Here is an 18135-nt window from a genome sequence, read left to right as displayed (position 1 = left end):
TTTATAATTTCAATAAATATGGTTAACAGGGCTGGTGAGGGAAAAGTGCATGATGCTTGACAAGCTGTCAAAAATTCAACATCAATAATTGGAAGGCTTTCACACACTGGAATGAACCTGTGATCCCATGTTAAACAGTAAACGCATGAAACACTGAATCACATCTCACGGTTGTTCTGGTGTTTTCAATGAGGAAGCTTGACTCAGTGCACTCACCTCACAGGTTAACAATAATCCTAACTCTACTTCCTTTTGGTTCCGACACAGGTACAGCATTGTTAGCTACTGGTGCTAGTCTTGAGGAAGTTCTGAGGAAGGGTCACCAGACCTGAAACATTAATTCTGCTTTTTCCATCACAGATGCTGCCAGACCTGCTGAGCTTCTCCAGCAACTTTGTTTTCGAGACAATAAACATGTTATATTAGGGATACACCAGATAACAAAATGAAATCAGCCTAGAGTTGGTGGGGAAATCTTTAGTACAATAATCAGGGACAAAATTAATTTTCATTTGGAAATCCACGGGTTAGTCAAATACAGCCAGTGTGGAATTGTTAAAGGCAAATTGTGTTTGAGTAACCTTTTTGGTTTTTTTGAAGTAGTGGAAAAGACTGAGGGTCATGCAGTTGTGTATACGGACTTTAAAAAGAGATTTGATAAATTGCCACATGATTGACATTTTTACCAATAATAAAACACATGAAGTTAACAGAAACCAGAGAGAAGGGTCTCGACCCAAAACGTCAAACTTCCCTGCTCCATTGATGCTGCTTGGCCTGCTGTGTTCATCCAGCTTCACACCGTGTTATCTCAATAGTTCTAACACGTTGTTTTTCAGGTGTAAGGGAAGAGTAAAGGTGTTCCTTGAATTCAGTGTTAGAACTTTGATGTGTATTAATAACCAGGACTTGAACATAAAAAGCTGAATTTTAAAGTTGCATGTAATATGAAACCCAGAAATGTAATAACCTGAAAAGTAGGTAATTTATTCCAAGAGGCCATAGACAGAGTAGTGAAATAGTTGTCACATTGCAGGTACAATTTCACTTAGGTGTAAAATGCTTCAAGGAGATGAATACCTACATGTATTACAAAGGTGTTTTTAACAGTATCCTGCATTTGTATCGTATGTTTAACATACAAAAAAAACCCAATGTGCTCCACAGAAACATAATCAGACAAAAAATTCATGCTACGCAAAAGAACAAGATAGTAAATGGGGGTGACTAAAAACTTAGTAAAAAAATGGCATTAAAGAATTAGAGTGCATTTTAAGACTCAGAAAGTCATTGGGAGGTCCAAAGCTAAGAGTTTTGAGCTCTTAGAGCTAAATTAACCCTGGAAAAATCCCTGCCAGATCAAAACCAAATTTTTTTCGCCATTTTGTTAGTTAGCCTTGTGTGCATAGAAGCCTGACAGCCTTTCTGTGCGCTTTCATTGTTTTCAATAATTCAACTTATTTCTGACGTAATGGTAAAAATTAACTAACAGTAATTCATGTACTTTTGCATTTAAACTTATATCACTTCTCCCAAGTTTATTAAATTAATTTACTATATATCTCTATTATCAGATTTCTCATGGCCCAAAAATCTACATCACTAAAATGATTTGTCTTTTGTGTAGGAGATAATGGGAACTGCAGTTGCTGGAGAATCTGAGATAACAAAGTGTGGAGCTGGATGAACACAGCAGGCCAAGCAGCATCTTAGGAGCAGAAAAGTTGACATTTCAGGCCTAGGCCCTTCATCAGAAAAGGGGGACGGGGAGAGGGTTCTGAAATAAATAGGGACAGAGGGGGAGGCAGTTCGAAGATGGATGGAGGAGAGGCGGAGTAGGAGCCAGTAGAAGGTGAGTGTAGGTGGGGAGGTAAGGAGGGGATAGGTCAGTCCGGGGAGGATGGACAGGTCAAGGGGGCGGGATGAGGTTAGTAGGTAGGAGATGGGGATGCGGCTTGAGTGAGAGGAGGGGATAGGTGAGAGGAAGAACAGGCTAGGGAGGTGAGGACCTGCTGGGCTGGTTTTGGGATGCAGTTGGGAGAGGGGAAATTTTGAAGATTGTGAAATCCACATTGATACCATTAGGCTGCAGGGTTCCCAAGCGGAATATGTGTTGCTGTTCCTGCAACCTTTGGGTTTTGTGCTCCTAAGATGCTGGTGGCCTGCTGTGTTCATCCAGCTCCACACTTTGTTGTCTTCGGTATACATCCTTATCCTGATAATTCTCATGGATGGCTGCCTGTACTCAGGTGTTTTTATAACAAAGGAAGCAACTATGTCAAGAAAACTGTGAAGTTTGAGTTTAAAATTTATGATTTGTCAAGTAAAGACAATAAGATGTTGTGTAGGAAGTTAACTCATCAGAGATTGAATAGAATTTGGAAAGAGTATTTCTGTAATGTGTCACTTTTTTTGCAGGGTATTTGTTATTGCTACTAATAAAGATGAAAATAGCCACATAATTTCAGTCCTGAAGGATTTTCAAGGGAATATGATGTTTATTTACTATCTACCTGACTTGATACCAAGTCCTAGTCTACTTGAGACTGCAAAAACATTGGATGACTATGACACCAAGATGGAGAATGCATGGTCTGGCTTCTTTGTAAGAAAACTAGTATATGCTATCTGCAAATATTGTAATTCTTTTGCATGAAATTCTGTAATAAGATTAATACTTATGAATTTGCTTAATCACGTAATTTTTTTGTCCTTTTTTTTAAACCTGATTTGTCCTATCATGCATCTAGGCCTAAATATTTGATGACCTAGTGTCCAGTTTTAAGACTCAAATTAAACACCAAAACATTTAAACTAGTGTCCTTGTTAAGTATACTTATTAGTTGAAAAATTGTGCTACTCAAATTATCTGGGGTCTGCTACTCACCCTTAATCTCTGCAAGCCCTTCTATGACTAAGACAAATGAAAATAGCTCATTGAACTCCTAAGATGCTGCTTGGCCTGCTGTGTTCATCCAGTTCCACACTTTGTTATCTCAAATTCTCCAGCATCTGCAGTTCCCATTATCTCTGAAAATAGCTCATGACTGTTTCAGGCACTATTTGTGAAACTGATCTGTGATTCTTTGTATTATTATGAGTCCAACAGTATGGAGATTTTCCCCTATTCCCATTCACTCCAGTTTTGCTCGGCTCCACGATGCCATAATGGGTCAAATGTGAAGTCACCTCTCCTCTGGAATTCAGCTCTTTTGTCCATGCATTTTTTAGTAGAAATATTGATATCAGGAGTGGCCATGGTAGAACCAAAACTGGATGTCAATGAGTTCGTAATTGCTAAGGAACTGCTGCGTAGTAACACTTATGATGTCACCTTCCACCAGTTTACTGATGATCAAGAGTAGACTGATGGGGTGGCAATCTGCCAAACTGGATTCATCCTTCTTTTATGTGTACAAGACATAGCTGGGTAATTTTCCATATTGCTGGGTAGATGCCAGTGTTGTTGTTTTAATGGATTGATTCAAGTTATGGCAAGTTCAGGAGCTCGTATCTTCAGAACTATTGCCAGAATATTGTAGAGTCTACAGTTTCTGCTGTGTTCGATGCCTCCAGCCATTTCTAGATATCATCTAAAGTGAACAGAATTACCTGAAGACTGGCACCTGTTGGGGAACTCTGAGGGAGGTCAAGATGGATCATTCACTTGGCACTTCTGCCTGAAAATTATTGTGAATGTTTCAGCCTAATCTTTTGCACTGATATGCTGGGTTCACCCCATAGCTGAGGATAGGGATATTTGTGGAACCTCCTTCTCCTCCAGTGAATTGTTTAATTGGTTTCACCACCATTTATGACTGAACGTGGCAGAGCTTAAGTCTGATCGATTGGTTATGGAGTCACTAAGCCACATCAATTACTTGCTGATTATGTTGTTTTGTGCTCAAGCAGCCCTGTTTTGTTGTTTCACCATTCTGACACCTCATTTTTAGTAGACCTCATGCTGCTCCTCGCATATCCTCTTGCACTCCAGATTGAACCATGGTTGGTACCCTGGCCTGATGGTAATAACAGAGTGTGGTTTATGCAAGGTCATGAGGTGGCACATTGTTATGGTATACAACTCTGTTCCTGCTTATGGCCCATCATGGTTGCCCAGTCTTGAGTTGCTAGATTTATTGTTCATATTATCCAAGAGCACATTGCACAATCAAAGTTTTAATGCTGTAGTGGCAGTAAAAATCTGCCAGTAAGCCACCACTAACTGCACACCTCCATCCTGAATGGCCTCCAATGAAGATGAAATGGAAGCCAGATGAGTAGTAAAACTGAATCAGGAGAGGTATGATTACTGAAACCGCCCATAACAGGTCCTCCCATTCCAAAATTTGTACTCCACCCTGTAGTAAGTTACTCAATTCACCTTGTATAAAAGTATAGATATTTTGTGCAATTATTGCACAGTTAACGTAAGATCTTACAGGCAAGGTTTCAACTTTGCCCAGGATGTAAAGTGTTACTCCGTCTGTCATATTCCCTTTTGTGTCAATGTCTCTGTGACTTCTGTGTCCTTTCAGCCATCCCCTGTTTCTGTTGAGACCCTTTATATAACTGTTAAAATCTCCACCTTATCGTTTTGCGAATTCCCATGCCCTTGAAATCCTTCACATATAGAGACCAGGGTGATTGGATATTGTGAGAAACACGTCTTGTGGCCCCATGCCTCCCATTGACAATAAGGTACCACTACTCTCTAGAACTATAGCCATTTCCTCAGTGACCCACTCCAATAAGTTCTGTCCCTAAACTTGACTTGCCTGCTTTTCCAAGGATTCTTTGGGTTGTTACATGATAAACTCCCTGACCAGAATTGCCCAAATCCCAAGATTTACCATGGCTCACTGACAACCTGCTCCTGCTCCAAAATAGACATGTCAGACCCAACTGAGCTTTCTCCAGAATGATGTCCCCACACTATCATGACTGATACACTGTAAACCTTGGACTGGTTGCAGTTAACCTGCAGGACTGACAACAGGTCAATCTCCAAGCACCTGACTGATCATGGCTTGCCTGCTTCACTGAATCGGACACGCCTCTTGACTGAGTGTAGTTCCCTTTGTCCCCATTAAGGACTGTTCACTTTTCACTTTCACACATGGCTAACTGCTTGAAGCATACGCAGTATATTTTTCGGATAAGCTGCAGGTGTGATATTGATGTAGTCTGGTGCCACACTGTACATATCTACTCCATCGATTGTTCAGATCTCCCCACTGTGACAAACTATTTGCCTCTTCCTCTGTGCTAAAAAGGAATGCATGACATTGAGGCTGACAGCTGTAACTGAGCACTGAAGACTGTTTAAGCTCAAAAAGCTATATGAAGTACGCAAAGGCTGGCAGCCTTTATGTAAGTGCAAATGAGTGAACACTAAGGAAAGTAAGAAAAGTGTCATAAGATACATCCAGTGTCCCTGTGTACAAGCGAACTGGCAGTAATATTTAGCATACTACATTGTAATTATCATTGGCGTCCCTGAACTCCAAAGTGCTGAAGTAGCGTGAGAGTTAGCCTGAGATCAGGAATGGCAATGTGATGAAGCTACTTGTTGGTTGATTCCACTTGCATGGGTGATGGATTGAGGAGAATGGTGCATTTGGAGCATACAGAGATGCTGTGCTGAGGACATGATTGGATAATGGCTGGGGCAAGCATTTCACGAACTGCAGTTGCATGGTACCTGCTGTGACTTGCAATTTGGGAAGTTGTATGATTTCATTTACTAGGGAGGGAAAAAAGGATGGGAAATGACATATAAATGAGATGAGTAATGAGATACAAATGTGTGGAAGTGAAATAATTGCCAGTCAATGGTGGGATTCTGAAATTACCAGTTAAAGTTTTCAGGAAAAATCAGAATTCTGTGATCGTGATTATGATTCTTTCCATTGTCATAATAATTTAAAAACTTTCTTGCCATTACTCACCAGGTAGGAGAAATTTCCACCCTAAGAAAATTGCTGTATTTGCAAAACATCAGCAATATTCTTACATTCATTTAATAAAAAAAATCTGATTTATTCAGTTCCGATAATGATTTAATTACCATTTAATTAGATATGGTGTCTCACTTTCTTCCCTTTATTAGATTTAATCAAAGTATTTTTCCATGCGTATATATATGCAGTAATATTAACAAGTAATTTAAGTACAATGTTACAACTATTTATTTGTGTGATGCTCTCTTTATAGTTTGTTAAAGGACATATTTCATCTGCGACCACTAAAGATGATGTTGGAATTAAAGACAGATTGTTTATGATGCTTCTCTTTTCAATTCCTGGGACTCCAATCATTTTTTATGGTGAGGAGATTGGTCTCAAAGATTACAAGGTAATCAGAAATCAACTGATACAATCAGTTAATCAAAGTATTTTTAATAGTTAGTTCATAAGATTTAGGCACGGTTTTAATATTCTACTTTTCATAATAGGTATCTGCATATCCACTAATGCGATGGGACAATTCTAAACATGCTGGATTCACTAAAAGTTTGCCTTGGATAACTCCAGATTTGGACAGTTACACACCCACTGTTACGGTACATATGAATATTTAGCATACTACATTGTAATTAATATGGTATGGTTATGGATGGCTAGAATAAACATCGGCAACTATTCTTGGAACTTTTGATAATAGCTCCAAAAAGAAAAGACCTGTAGCATCTGAGTTAGTCCCTGACTGGCATATAAAAAATACATCTGGAACTGTTTAGTATGCCTACAAATTGAAAATAATGGATCTTTTTAAAAAAATTGATCACAGGATATTGGTGTCAAAGATCAGGCCGACATTTGTTGCTGATCCCTAATAGCCTTTGAGAATGTGCTTATGAATTGCATTCTTGAACCACCGCACTATGGGTATGGTGGTAGAGTTGTATCACTTACAGGGGTGGTTGTGCAGTTAAGAAGGGACCTGTTTAGGTCTAAAAAATGATTAGGCAAACGCAAAGGAAAATATTTTGATTTTAGAAATCTGAAATTAAATCAAAAAGTACTGCAATTACTCAGTAGGTCAGACAGCCTCTGTGGAAACAGATACCGAATTGATGGGGTGAACGTACTTTGCTGAAGTATGAGAGTTTGGAAGCAGTGAGAAGGGTTAAAAGTACAGAAATTGATCATGGTGTTAGGAAGATGACCCCAACCCACAGCTTTGCACATTTGACTGTGAAAGACTGCACTGTTTGAAGTAACTCCTTCAAAAGACATGGGATATCAATTTCAATAAGTTATTCAACAACAGTGATGTTAATATGTATCTTTGCAAGTTATCTATGTGGGTTTTCTGCAATGTGTCAGAGAAAGTAAGGAGATGACTCAGTAACAATTGAGGGAACTAGAAATATGATAATCAATACTGAAACTTTACAGCTTCTTTCCTCACTGATTGTGTGAAAGCCTTTGTTCATAGTCCTTGTTCTGAGAGGTTACTTCCACAACTTTGGAGAAAAATTTCACAATTTTGGAGGATACTTCTGCAGCACAAGGTGCACAGGGAAAGAGGAAGTTATTGCAAACATTTCTAAACACCAAGAATTTCAACGGCTTGAGATAAAATGTTAATTTCAACTCAGCCTTCTTCATTTATCTCACATAGTTTATAAAAACTATGAAAACAATGATTAGTTGTTTGCTGTATCCTTTTGGAAGGCAGTGTTATTTATTTTGTAAACCATGTTAGTGCATGAAGGACCCATGCATTGAAATCAAATTATGGAAGTTGAAAATTAAATTAATTGTTTGCGTATTACCACTATCATGACAACACAGGTGCTTGAGTGAGCAGTCTTTGCCTACTTCCACTAGATCTTGGGTGTTAATGACTGTATGCACGGGGCAACAAAGGTAACCCCATATCACCGAAGAATATTTATAAAAATGCAACTGTTGTGGAACCATGGTCTGGATTTTACATTTAGCTTGTGGGTCCTGTGGGTGGATGCTTGACCCTGCAGAGGTTTAATGTTTGTTGATTCATGTTAATTAGCTTCAAGTGAGACTTTTGACCCCAGTGGGAAAGGTATTATGCTGCCAAGAGCTAACAGCCAATCAAATGCCTGGCAGCTGTTTGGTCCCAGTAGTGTCACTGGGAGTGTTGGCCACTGCTAAGAACATATCCAGTCCCCAGCAAAGTTGTCACTGGAGCTAGGGTCAAAGTAGATGGGGGAAGTGTTATGCCAGGTCACTCTGCCAGGCCCCAGAAAGTGGGCTAGGGTGCCTTGACAGACAGAACCAGTGGGGAATGATAAAGGCGGATGAGCTTACAACTTGAGGAAAGGGGGTCTCTTGTAGATACAGATGCTTGTATAGGTGGACCCCATCTCACTCACTTGTCACCTGCAAGCTTCATTCTCCTGTCTGCTCACGCACCCCAAATTGCAAAAGGGCAGAAGGGCTACTTGATGGCTCTCCTGTCTCTCATAAATTGCAACAAGAGCAAGCTAGAGTATAGGAAAGCTCTCCATTGTATTTTATGGGACTTCTGCCTGACAGTGTTAAATTCTGCCCCTCAAAAATAAGTTTTTGCAAGGATGCCAGACTCAGTGCCTTTACTGCCCTCACCTTTTGTCCTCTCGCTATGTATCCATTCTTGATCTTCACATCTTGATGCTCAGCAAAGTTTGAAAGCCCAACCAACAAGATCCAGGAACAATAGAGTGGGAGACATGTGACAACTAGATGTACAACTGAGCAAGTGATCACCAAATTGGATATGTACTTCTGGTGCCTGTACATATCTGGTATTGCACTTCAAAATACAGCAACTAGGATCTCTAGAAAGGTCATGGTATTCTAGGATCTGCCATCATTGCACATGATAGCCTGAGGTTGAGACCTAAAGGAAGAAACAAGACACAGAATATCTTTAGAGATAATGGGAACTGCAGATACTAGAGAATCCGAGATAACAAAGTGTGGAGCTGGATAAACATAGCAGGCCAAGCAGCATCTTAGGAGTACAAAAGCTGACATTTCTGGCCTAGACCCTTCATCAGAAAAGCTTTTTGTGATGAAGGGTCTAGGCCCGAAACATCAGCTTTTGTACTCCTAAGATGCTGCTTGGCCTGCTGTGTTCATCCAGCTCCATGCTTTGTTATCAGAGAATATATTTAAATGAGAAAAAGGAGGTGGCAGAACAAGAACTGACTAGTTCATATTTTTAGGAGGAGGCTCCTCCAGTAAGTATGTCAACCAGAGGCAGCCAGAGAGATAGGCACATTTATCAGGATAATAGCAACCAATGGCAAGGTAAATGGCAGAAGGCCACAGAAGTCACTGCGACAGAGCACCAACATTAAAGGAATGTAGCCTGTGGCAAAGGCATCCAGAAAAGGATGTTCTAATTGCAGACTGACAGGCAGGCATGTTGGCCAAAGTTTGCCACTTCTGAGATGTCATGAATTACCTTTGTACAGTACTGGTTAAAGAGGTGTGCTCTGCTCAACCACTTGATGCCAGTGGCCTTCAAGGCATAGTGGCACTAAATTTCCATGTACTTGGCTCATTCCAGGGATCCACTGAAGATGTGTAGCCTCTCTTAATCAGCTGCATATCGCCATGCTAAGATGATGACTGTGGCCCTCTTCATGAGGACTAGCCAGCACAATACAGTCAAGTCAAGAAAACCAGTCCCCTAGATGGAAAACTTCACGGAATGCCTAATTCTAACTCATCAAGGCTCCCACTATTCATTGAGAACGTTTCATCAACAGGAAAGATTTCTGTTCCATCAAGGAGATAACAAGAACTGCAGATGCTGGAGTCAGAAACAACACAGTTTGGAGCTGGAGGAACACAGCAGGTCAGGCAGCTTCAGAGGAGCAGCAAGGTTGATGATTCGGGTCAGGACCCTTTCTCTGAATTAGGATCCCGACCCGAAATGTCAACTTTCCTGCTCCTCTGATGCTGCCTGGCCTGCTGTGTTTTTCCATTCCATCAATGTGCCATTGCTTTGTCACCAACATATCCTGCAGAAGTTTGCCTGGAACACTTGAGCAGCCACAACGTCTAAATACTCAGTCATGTGCAGGCACCAGAAAATTTCATTCTCCACACCGATATGCCTACAGGGGTGGATTTTTGCCAGCAAGTAAGTGATAACACTGAAGTGGTGGCTATTCGCCCATTCCCAACTGATCTCCAGTCTCTCCATCTGTAACGACGTAGGTGACATGATACCAAGTCATCTCAGAAGCATCCTTCCCATGCAGACTTAACCCATTATCTACTATTAGCCTGCTTTTCCTTAGCATTTGCAAACACACAATTATCCCGCTGTGGCCTGCAAAAGGGAAATGTTGCACCAATTGGCCACTGCCGCTTGCACCTTTCTCCAAGTCCTCTGTCCAAACTTGCTGAGTTTAGTGAAGAGGTCTCCTTTTGTTTCTCTCCTACCTTGCCTGAGTAGCCTGGAGGAGCATGTGCATATAGTCTGCAGTCAACCATTGAGACACCCACGCGCTTCCTTCTATCTTGCTGACAAACACAACTTACCAAAGCAATTCTTCAGTGGCTGGTGAAATGAATGTCCGCTGGCTGATGGAAGGATGGGATGAATAAGGAGGAGGAATTTGGCACAATCACCATCACCCAAGAAAAGATGCTGGGAAAACAATTGGACCTTAAGGCTGAGTCAACATGTTGAAGGAAATCAGGTTTAACTCATTTATCAGCATTTTTTGAGCAAGTAACACATTAAGTAAGTAAAGGGAACTGGTCAATGCAGAGTACTTAGATTTCCAAAAGGCATTTGGTAAGATACTACATCAAAGATTTTTACTTGTGGTTCTGTTGATATTAGCATGAATGAAGGATTGGCTGACGAACAAGAAACATAAAGTAGGGATTAATGGGTCTCTTTCAGGTTGGCAAACTGTATCCAGTGGTGTGTAACAGGGTTCACTGTTAAGGCCTCAACTATTTTTCAATCTAAATGAATAACATGGATTCAGGAGCTGAAGGTATGGTAGCTAAATTTGCCAATGGTAGCAAGATAGGTTTACAAAAAGTAAGCTGTCAGGGCAAACTAGAGAGTTTGCAAAATGTTATTGATAGAAGGAATGGGCAAAAATGTGGCAGATGGTGTATATGGGGAATTGTGAACTTGCCCACTTCAGGAAGAATAGAAAACAGCGTATTATTTAAATGGAGAGAGACTGCAAAAGAATGCTAGAAAATTAGTTACATAAAGTTAGCACTCAGGTATGGAATGCTATTAAGAAGGTGAATAGAATGTTAACGTTTATTTTAAAGGGAATTCAGTATAAAAATAGGGAAGTTCTATTGTAGCCGTATGCAGTCTTGGAGAGACTGCATTTGGAATACTGTGTATCCGGAATTTGAGAAGACCTGATCACATTGGTATTGAAAGAACGTTTTCCTTTCTACAGGAAGTTGAAACTAGGCGACACAGTTTAAGATTAAGAGGCCTTCCTTAACAGGGATGGAGATGAAGAAGTTATTTTTCTCTCTGCAGGGTATTCTCTTTGAGTAGTTTAAGCATGTATTCTTTAGAGTTTAGAAGAGAGGAAATCTAATTGAGGTATATAAATGGTAAAGGGGATTGACTAAGTCGACACAGAGAGTATGTTTCGTCTTTTGGGAAAATGTAGAATGGCAGTTCATAGTTTTAGGGTAAGGATAGCAGATTTAAAATAGAAATTACTTCGCTCAAAAGGTTGTGAATCTGTGGAATTCATTACCGTAAGGTGTGGTAAGTGCATGGACATTCAGAAAGTTTAAGGAAGATGTAGACAGATTTTAAATTAGTAATGGGTTGAAGGGTTATGGGGAGCACGCAGGAAAGTCAACTTGAGGCCAAGATGGGATCGACCATGATCTTATTAAATGGGAGGCCATGCTCGAGGGCTGAATTGCCTTCTCCTGCTCTTTAGTTCTTAGGTTCTTATGTCTATGTTGTTGAAATCATTCAAAGCAGGGTTAGATAGATATTTGATAATCATGAGAGCCAAGGGCTCTAGGAAGCAGGCATGAAAGTGAGGTAGAGACCACAACCAGATCAGCCATAATCTTATTGAATGAGGCATGAAGGTTCAAATGGTCTAATCTTTCTCTGAGGTCTTTTGTTCCTGTACTGCTAGATATACGACCAAAGAAATCTAGCAAAAATGATGATTCAAAGTTTATGCTGGGATGAATGGCCAGAAAAAGTTATAGGGATGAATACATGTGGACTGATTTAAGGATGGATACTCAGAAGCTTTGTGAAGGAATGAATTGTGCGGCAAAGGTGATCAGGCCGTGGTAGCCCTTTAAGCATGGCGACTGTACATTCCACCATATAAATTGATGACACAGCTGTTTTCATCAATCATTATCTAGAGCTGTTGGGTTGTTGGCCACCCACCTGCTTTCCTTTAATTGTCCAAATGACATGAGATCAGTGTGAAATAGGAATGAGAGGGCTATCGCTATTCACTTCTGGTTCTCTCTTTCTATTCCCTCTGGGTTACATTGAAATATGGCCATGAATTAAAATCTTATCATAGCAGCTGGTGAAAGTTGAATTCAATTGATCAAACAAATATGGGATGTAAAGCTGGTATCAATCATGTTGATCCTGACACCTGGGTTAAGATAAAAGCCCATCTGGTTTACTAGTGATAGCAGGAACTGCCGATGCTGGACAATCTGAGATAACACCGTGTGAAGCTGGATGAATACAGCAGGCCAAGCAGCATCAGAAGAGCAGGAAAGCAACATATTTTCTGAAGAAGGGTCTCGAAATGTCAACTTCCCTGCTCCTCTGATACTGCTTGGCCTGCTGTGTTCATCCAGCTTCACACCGTGTTATCTCTGGCTTACTAGTGTTCTTTAGAGAAAAAAAGTTCTGTTAGCCCATCTAGGAAAATGTGTCACTCCAGACTTGCAGCAATTAGTTTACTTCTAACTACCCTCTGATATGACCAGCTATCTACTCAGTTATATTAAACCACTGCAAAATGTAGAATAAGTGTAAAACAGATCACCTGACATCGACCTAGATATGAGACATAACAAATGCATACCCACCTTAACTGAAGCCCTCTTCATTAACTTTTTTTTATTCATTCTTGTGGGTCTGCATCACTGGCAATGCCAACATATTTTACACATCCCAAATTTCCAGCACTTGATGAGGTACGCTTAGAGGCTGAACGACTGGTGTGGAAGTCGTGGGTTACAAGTTGTGGGGTACTGGCACCACTAATGGGGAAAGTGGGATCTATACCATTGGGCCAGTCTTCACCTGAACTATGGTGAGACCAGTGTTCTAGCAAGCTGCATAATTATAGAAGCAGAGATTAAACTAAATAATGTAATTAATGGATCAATATTGGGGAGTTGTTGTGATAAATTATCATGATGTTTTAGTATTATTTGAAAACTTGTGTTTTGATGTGGACAGAACTATGTATTGTTTTAAGTTTGATTTGTATTTCTGTATTGTGTATGAGATGAAGGATATTTTAATCTCATTTTGAGATCTGTGAGTGTTGCCAAGTTGTTTGAGGTTTGTCTACATTCATTTGAATGAGGCCTGAAAGAAGCTTTTGTAAGTGAATATTTCAGTTCTTTTGAAAATAAAAGGAGGAGGAAGAGAATAAAGTTGAACTGTTACCTAAAAAGTGCCCTGGGAGACAGGGAAACAGTGAGAGAAACAACTTGGCTTCAGACAGAGGTAACCATCTAAAAGTTCAATGCGTGCAAATATTTATTTCGTAAAGTGTGTGTGCCAGCTTCTATCACAAAGAGAAGGTCTCCACCAGCAGTTCAACAATGTCCATAACACTCAGGTAAGGAGAAGGAATTCCTGAAAATCTCCAGAAACAGATGGCTGCAGAAGAAATATGTGAGCCATCTTAGCAGCTTGCTTAAAGATCTCATGAAGCGATATTGACTGAAGAAGCTAGCATCCAGTGAATGTAGTACTTTGCTGAGAAGAAAGCAAGTACAGCAGGCCAACTGAATAAAGAACTTTAAAGTGGAAACGCAGTAACTTTTCAGCTTCAAATGTTTATAAGATTGTCATTCAAAGAAAACAGGTTGAATCATATTACTAGAGATAATGGGAACTGCAGATGCTGGAGATTCCAAGATAATAAAATGTGAGGCTGGATGAACACAGCAGGCCAAGCAGCATCTCAGGAGCACAAAAGCTGACGTTTCGGGCCTAGACCCTTCATCAGAGAGGTGAATCATATTACTGTCCAGTAGACACAGGACAAGAGAGGAAGGTACTAATATGGGAGATGATAAACAGATCATGACAGAAAGAGATGGATATATGATTAAGAGTAAATCAACATGCAAGGTGAGAAGTTGCAGAAATAACAAAAGGACAAAACTAAAGATTCTTGGCTGAATCTTACCTTTTTTGGCTGAACGCCAGAAGTATTGAGCTTTGCTTTGAAGCTCTTTTACCACATTAACTACATACCGCAATAGTATCCCTCCCATCTGATTCTTGCTGTGTCTTACCACATGCCATTCCTGGAGGAACTTAACACCCAGCAGGTCTCAACTAGAGGCCAACAAGTCTGGCACGTGCACTGTATTTCAAAGGTTGCAGTGCATCCAGATGACTGCTGGTATTCCAAAGCAGCTCATAGATTGACATATAGTCTGAAGGTGTCAGAGAAGTGTAGATAACCCTAAGATCCTGGTGCAGAGGAAGAGCATCCTACTTCCAAAGGACAAGCAGAGGAGGCGATGATAACAGATCTGGCAACCTGGTCCAAGGTCAACACCTGGGTCAGTCAAGTCTAAATGATCCAGTGGAATGGCCAGCATGCCACAACAGGTTGGTGATTTTCCTTGCTGTGCCAGGATAAGTGCTACAGTATTTATACTAGAATCTCACACTAACTCTAACCCTACTAATGGACGAAATCACCCACAAAGTCTCAAGCTCTACCAAACTCACTCCTGCATACACATCTTCCTGAACTAACTCTCATCCCTCCTAACGTTCCACATCATTATGCATGCATGGCTTCTACACTGCCTATTCACTTTCCTGGAACACCTCACTACCTTTTGACCAGCTGCATCTGCACTCACAGCTGTTCTGCCCACTTTTATCACACTCGATCCTCATTTTCCTTTCATTCCAGGAGAAGACGGCCCGCTGTAGGACACAAGGGCCCAGAACAGTGGAGTGATGCCTGAAATTGTCGCTCCTTAAGGGAAGAAAATCCTTTCCCAAGGAGAGTCTTCCAAGACTGGGACCACACTTGCAAGTATGCCAAAATATCCATGTCCTGCCAACCAGGCATCATTCCACTCCAACACTGACAGTAATCATTGTCAGTGTCAGTCTTTGAGTACCACTTCTATCTGTTGGCCACTGTGCCTTCTCTACTATGTATCTTGCAGGTATTAGCAAGATATCCATAACCTGGGCACAGAAAATGTCTGAGATAACAAGGTGTACAGTTGCATGAACACACAGCAGGCCAGTCAGCATCAGAGGAGCAGGAAGGCTGATATTTATCTGAAGAGGGGTCTAGGCCCGAAACATCAGCCTTCCTGCTCCTCTGATGCTGATTGGCCTGCTGTGTTCCTCCAGCTCTATACCTTCTTATCTCAGATTCTCCAGCATCTGCAGTTCCTACTATCACAGAAAATGTCTGCTCTGCCAGAAGTCACCTTGAGCTGTCACCTCTGCTGTTGGCTGATGAAGAAATACTCCAAGCTGCTGACACTCAGAGGCCTGTTAGAGGTCAGGCAGTTGCTTGGTTTCAGGCAGGAGAGGGCTCTGGCGTATCAGCAATCAAGGACATTGTCTCTCTCCTCAGCACTGTAGACTAATACTGCAGCGGCAGGCGCCAGCAACAAGTCTTCAGAGTAGTGAACCCTGCAGCAGTGCGTGGACTGTGAGCTCTAGTGAAGTATGTAGGACAGCCCCAGAGCGTCACACAGGCACTGTTTCCCGGGGGCCAGTGGTGAGAGCAGGAGCAGGCAGCCCGAGGTGGCAAAAGCAGGAGCAGGTAGCCTCAGGGATCTGCACTGAGAGTGGGAGCAGGCACTCTCGAGGTGATGGTGACGGTGCGGTCAAGCCTTGTGAGGAATGCAAGCCCAGGATGGTGATGTTGAACAATTAACTGTGATTCTTTTTTTCTCTATGGTTTAGCAAGAAGGATTGTAATTTTTAACTTCTTGGCTTGCTTTTTCTGTTTTTCTGCTTTGCACTAAAATTCTGTGCTGAGGTACATTTCGACGTAAAGATTGCGCCACAAGTGGCAGGTGGTAAACTTTTCACTGTACTCATGTAAGTGAGTACATGTGACAATAAATGCTAATTCTAAATTCTAAAATTGTCAGAATGCACATGGAAGAAGGGGAGCATCAGACAGATATGTGAATACATCAGCTTTCTTTGTCCAGAGACTGCTGGAGTGCAACTACACTTGGGGACCCAGCTGCCCCAAGTGTGCAGGTTGGTGGCTGCCATAGAGAGCCAGCTCCAAATCTCAGGTCCAACCATCCTGGTGTAGTCACAGTAGAGGCGCACATAGCTGCACTCCATTGCTTGAACTATTGGTTGTCAGGACCAAAGGCAACAGGTCCACTTTCTTATAAGGAGACAGAGCAATGTCAGAAGGTACCAAGCAGCGGAGGAATAAGACACAGACCACTCAGAAGTCCCCTCTCTCCAAATGTGTCGCAGCCTGCACCTCACTCTGCCTGCTACCCTCCTGGATCTTGGAAGTTGAAGCCAAGAAGTGTCCACTTGCAAGAAGACCCCTCAGCCTGTCAGGGCTGTCCTGACATAAACACTTGCAGGGTTTCTCGACCAATCTCCAGGGCCAATGAGCTTCACTCCGGTTGTGGAACCTGGCACAATACTAAGATGTAGTGGAAGGAAAAGAAACAAAAAAAAACTTTTTAGGGATCTTTGACAGCAATGATGACTCACCACAGTCCACAAAGTATTGCAGTACTATAAATTCCACTGGTTTTAAACTGCATTTGTTTATTTGAGTTTCTGTTTAGCAACAATGTAGCTGTGGCAGTACTATGCCTAACTTCATGTACCCTGCATAGACTACTGCATTGAGAACATGCTGCAGCATGTAGAAGCAAGATGAACAGGTGGACACAGGGTCATGCTGACACTATTGCCCCTCCTTCAAAAACGTCCCTATTATTTTCCAGTCATCTGTTTTTGAAAGGGCTGGTGGAAATAAAGTGGTCACTGATGTTTGGGACAGCAAGACACAGGGTTTCAATGCCTTTGGGTCATCAGGGATTAGGGATCTTGCAAGTCTGTATACTGTACAGTCCAAGGATCTGTGTGCAATGTTGTTTCCTTTAAAGAGCCACACGTTGGTGAGGCTTCCAGCCGCCTCACATGTTATGACACTTACTGCAACCATGCTGGATGTGGTCACAGTCGTTTTCTTCCCTATGTGCTTGCAAATTCCAGCGCCGTGGAAGGCAATGCAGATGCTGTTCGGACAGTGGTTCCCAGCCTCTGCCTCTGTATTGGTGAGACCAGACATCCAGATCCCCTTCCTGATAGCCCTCCCTGTGAACCCGAGGTTTCCACTGAACCCATCTACATGCACCCGCCCACTTTTGCTCACCCCCAGTCCTGGCAGATGAGTTGACTGTGCAGTGTGGTAATACAGTATCCCTCCTTTGAAGAAAGGACGTTTCTGACTGTTGATAATCCCCCTTCCCATGTTATCTAGTGCCCAGCTATGCTAAACTATATTCCTTTCTTACAGATGCAGTTGCACCACACCCATTATCACACGCCTTCTACGCAGCCTGCAACCCCGAATCTGGATAAGTTCTCCATCACATGGCAGCAGCTCCCTTGTTCCCCACTTTCTTTCCCCTAGTCTGTATGGACAAACCCACCAAACTGACTGTGGCCCATTCCCTGGAGCGACATAACTGAATAGTCCCAAATGAGTATTGCTGTGACCCCTGATATGTCTGCCTGTATATGTCTTTGACATTGTTAGCCCTAACCCATGAAATGATTGCTATGGAGCCACAGGACTGGCTACGATACAGAAAAATAGAGCCCCAGACAGAGAACACTGTGATTGAACACTTGACTGTAGCCTATTGCCTAGAATGGTATCAG

At 41.8% G+C, this 18135-nt stretch overlaps 1 protein-coding gene across 1 annotated transcript in view; it reads left to right on the top strand.

Moving 5' to 3' along the window:
• The window catches only part of LOC125454643 (4F2 cell-surface antigen heavy chain-like), a 124184-nt gene that overhangs the window by 80282 nt on the left and 25767 nt on the right, over positions 1–18135 (top strand). Inside the window, exons 4-5 of the mRNA XM_048535624.1 lie at positions 6217–6357; positions 6458–6565. Coding sequence (XP_048391581.1) covers positions 6217–6357; positions 6458–6565 — 249 coding nt within the window. The remainder of the gene's footprint in view (positions 1–6216; positions 6358–6457; positions 6566–18135) is intronic.

Source organism: Stegostoma tigrinum, chromosome 9 (genome assembly GCF_030684315.1).
Source record: "Stegostoma tigrinum isolate sSteTig4 chromosome 9, sSteTig4.hap1, whole genome shotgun sequence".
Lineage (NCBI taxonomy): Eukaryota > Metazoa > Chordata > Chondrichthyes > Orectolobiformes > Stegostomatidae > Stegostoma > Stegostoma tigrinum.
This window is presented reverse-complemented; position numbering and strand designations above follow the sequence as displayed.